The 2,049-nt window shown below is 38.7% G+C and overlaps 1 protein-coding gene across 1 annotated transcript; it reads left to right on the top strand.

The window, feature by feature from the left end:
- The first annotated feature begins 455 nt into the window (after positions 1 to 455).
- LOC100473844 (olfactory receptor 4C46) lies at positions 456 to 1,422 on the top strand. Its single transcript, XM_034651907.1, has 2 exons — positions 456 to 727; positions 771 to 1,422. The coding sequence occupies exons 1-2, from the start codon at positions 456 to 458 to the stop codon at positions 1,420 to 1,422; spliced, it is 924 nt and encodes a 307-aa protein (XP_034507798.1).
- The last annotated feature ends 627 nt before the right edge of the window (positions 1,423 to 2,049 follow it).

Here is a 2,049-nt window from a genome sequence, read left to right as displayed (position 1 = left end):
TTCCCCCATCCTCAAATTCCTCTTCACTTTCCCACCTGATATTCTCAATATCTGCCCATGGTTCCCCATTTTCTAAGGATAGAGGGAATGTGTTCATAGCCTGTACATCATAAACGATTCCCTTTTCTTACTTAGCGGCCATTATGTGTAGGATCCGTTACTTCATGTTAGGCTTAGTCCCCTCGGATGATGAAGTGTGCACAGGTGATCTCCTGCCTGTGAGTTTACAAATTCCTAACGTCCAAACTCAACAGAAACTTCAACCATGAGATAATTCAAATAGTCTTAATGATGTACAACTTATTTTCTCTCTCAAAAATCCTCATGAAAATCCACAACTCAATAGAATCTAGGTATTTTTTATTTACTGGATGAAGAATCTTAATAAATTCAAGGTCACATTATTCAAAATGGATTTTTTTTCCAGGTAATGCAATTAAGCATAAAATGAAATAATGGAGAATAGGAACAATGTGACAGAATTTGTTCTACTGGGGCTCACAGAGAATCCAAAGATGCAAAAAATCATATTCGTTGCGTTTTTGGTGATTTACATCGTCTCTATGGTAGGAAATGTGCTCACCATGGTCATTGTTACTGCCAGCCCATTACTGGGGACCCCCATGTACTATTTCCTAGCCTATCTCTCCTTCGTTGATGCCTGCTATTCTTCTGTTAATACCCCTAAACTGATCGTAGATTCACTCCATGAAAAGAAGACCAGCACATTCAATGCGTGTATGACCCAAGTTNGAAAAGAAGACCACCACATTCAATGCATGTATGACCCAAGTTTTTGGGGAACATTTCTTTGGAGGTGCTGATATCATCCTGCTTACTGTGATGGACTATGACCGCTATGTGGCCATCTGCAAGCCATTGCACTACATGACCATCATGAATCGGCAGGTGTGTGGCCTGCTAATGGGAGTGGTGTGGGTGGGAGGCTTTCTACATGCAACCATACAGATCCTCTTTATCATCCCATTACCCTTCTGTGGCCCTAATGTCATAGATCACTTTATGTGTGATCTGAACCCTTTGCTCAATCTTGCCTGCACTGACACCCACACTCTAGGGCTCTTTGTTGCTGCCAATAGTGGTTTCCTCTGTGTCTCAAGCTTCCTCCTCTTGATGGTCTCCTATGTGGTCATTCTGCTTTCCCTAAAGAACCACAGCCTGGAGGCGAAACACAAAGCCCTCTCCACCTGTGTCTCCCACATCACAGTGGTCGTCCTATTCTTTGTGCCCTGCATATTTATGTACATGAGACCTGCAGCTAATTTACCTATTGATAAAGCAGTTGCAGTGTTCTACACTATGATAACGCCTATGTTAAATCCCTTAATCTATACCTTGAGAAATGACCAGATGAAAAATGCCATTAGGAAATTGTGTAGTAAGAAAGTTATTTTAGGTTAGAAATAAATATTACAGAGGCTCAAAATAGATGCAATGGTAANAGGCAAAGCCCTCTCCACCTGTGTCTCTCACATCACAGCGGTCCTCCTATTCTTTGTGCCCTGCATATTTGTGTACATGAGACCTGCAGCTACTTTATCTGTTGATAAAGCAGTTGCAGTGTTCTACACTATGATAACGCCTATGTTAAATCCCTTAATCTATACCTTGAGAAATGACCAGATGAAAAATGCCATTAGGAAATTGTTTAGTAAGAAAGTTATTTTAGGTTAGAAATAAATATTACAGAGGCTCAAAATAGATGCAATGGTAACAAAAATCAAAAGGACATTTTAGATGATCCCAGCAAGGAAAATGTAGCAAATAAAGAAAGTAATAAACTTCTATGAATGATAGAGTGGAGGAGAAATGAGTGGAAGAAAGAGAAAACCTTACCACACACTAAGCTACAAACTATATATATATATATATATATATATATATATATATATATCCACTATAAATAAATTCTAACATATTTTATGGACAATGCTCATTTTTATACACCAGGGTATCCAGATGATGACATGTTGCCTATAAAATTATGGTATAAAACCATTCTAGGGTTATAAAAGCAAAGAGCCATTT

This window comes from Ailuropoda melanoleuca, unplaced genomic scaffold, assembly GCF_002007445.2.
Source record: "Ailuropoda melanoleuca isolate Jingjing unplaced genomic scaffold, ASM200744v2 unplaced-scaffold4928, whole genome shotgun sequence".
Classification (NCBI taxonomy): domain Eukaryota; kingdom Metazoa; phylum Chordata; class Mammalia; order Carnivora; family Ursidae; genus Ailuropoda; species Ailuropoda melanoleuca.
Note: the sequence above shows the minus strand (reverse complement) of the source record. Positions and strands in the feature narration are given on the sequence as shown.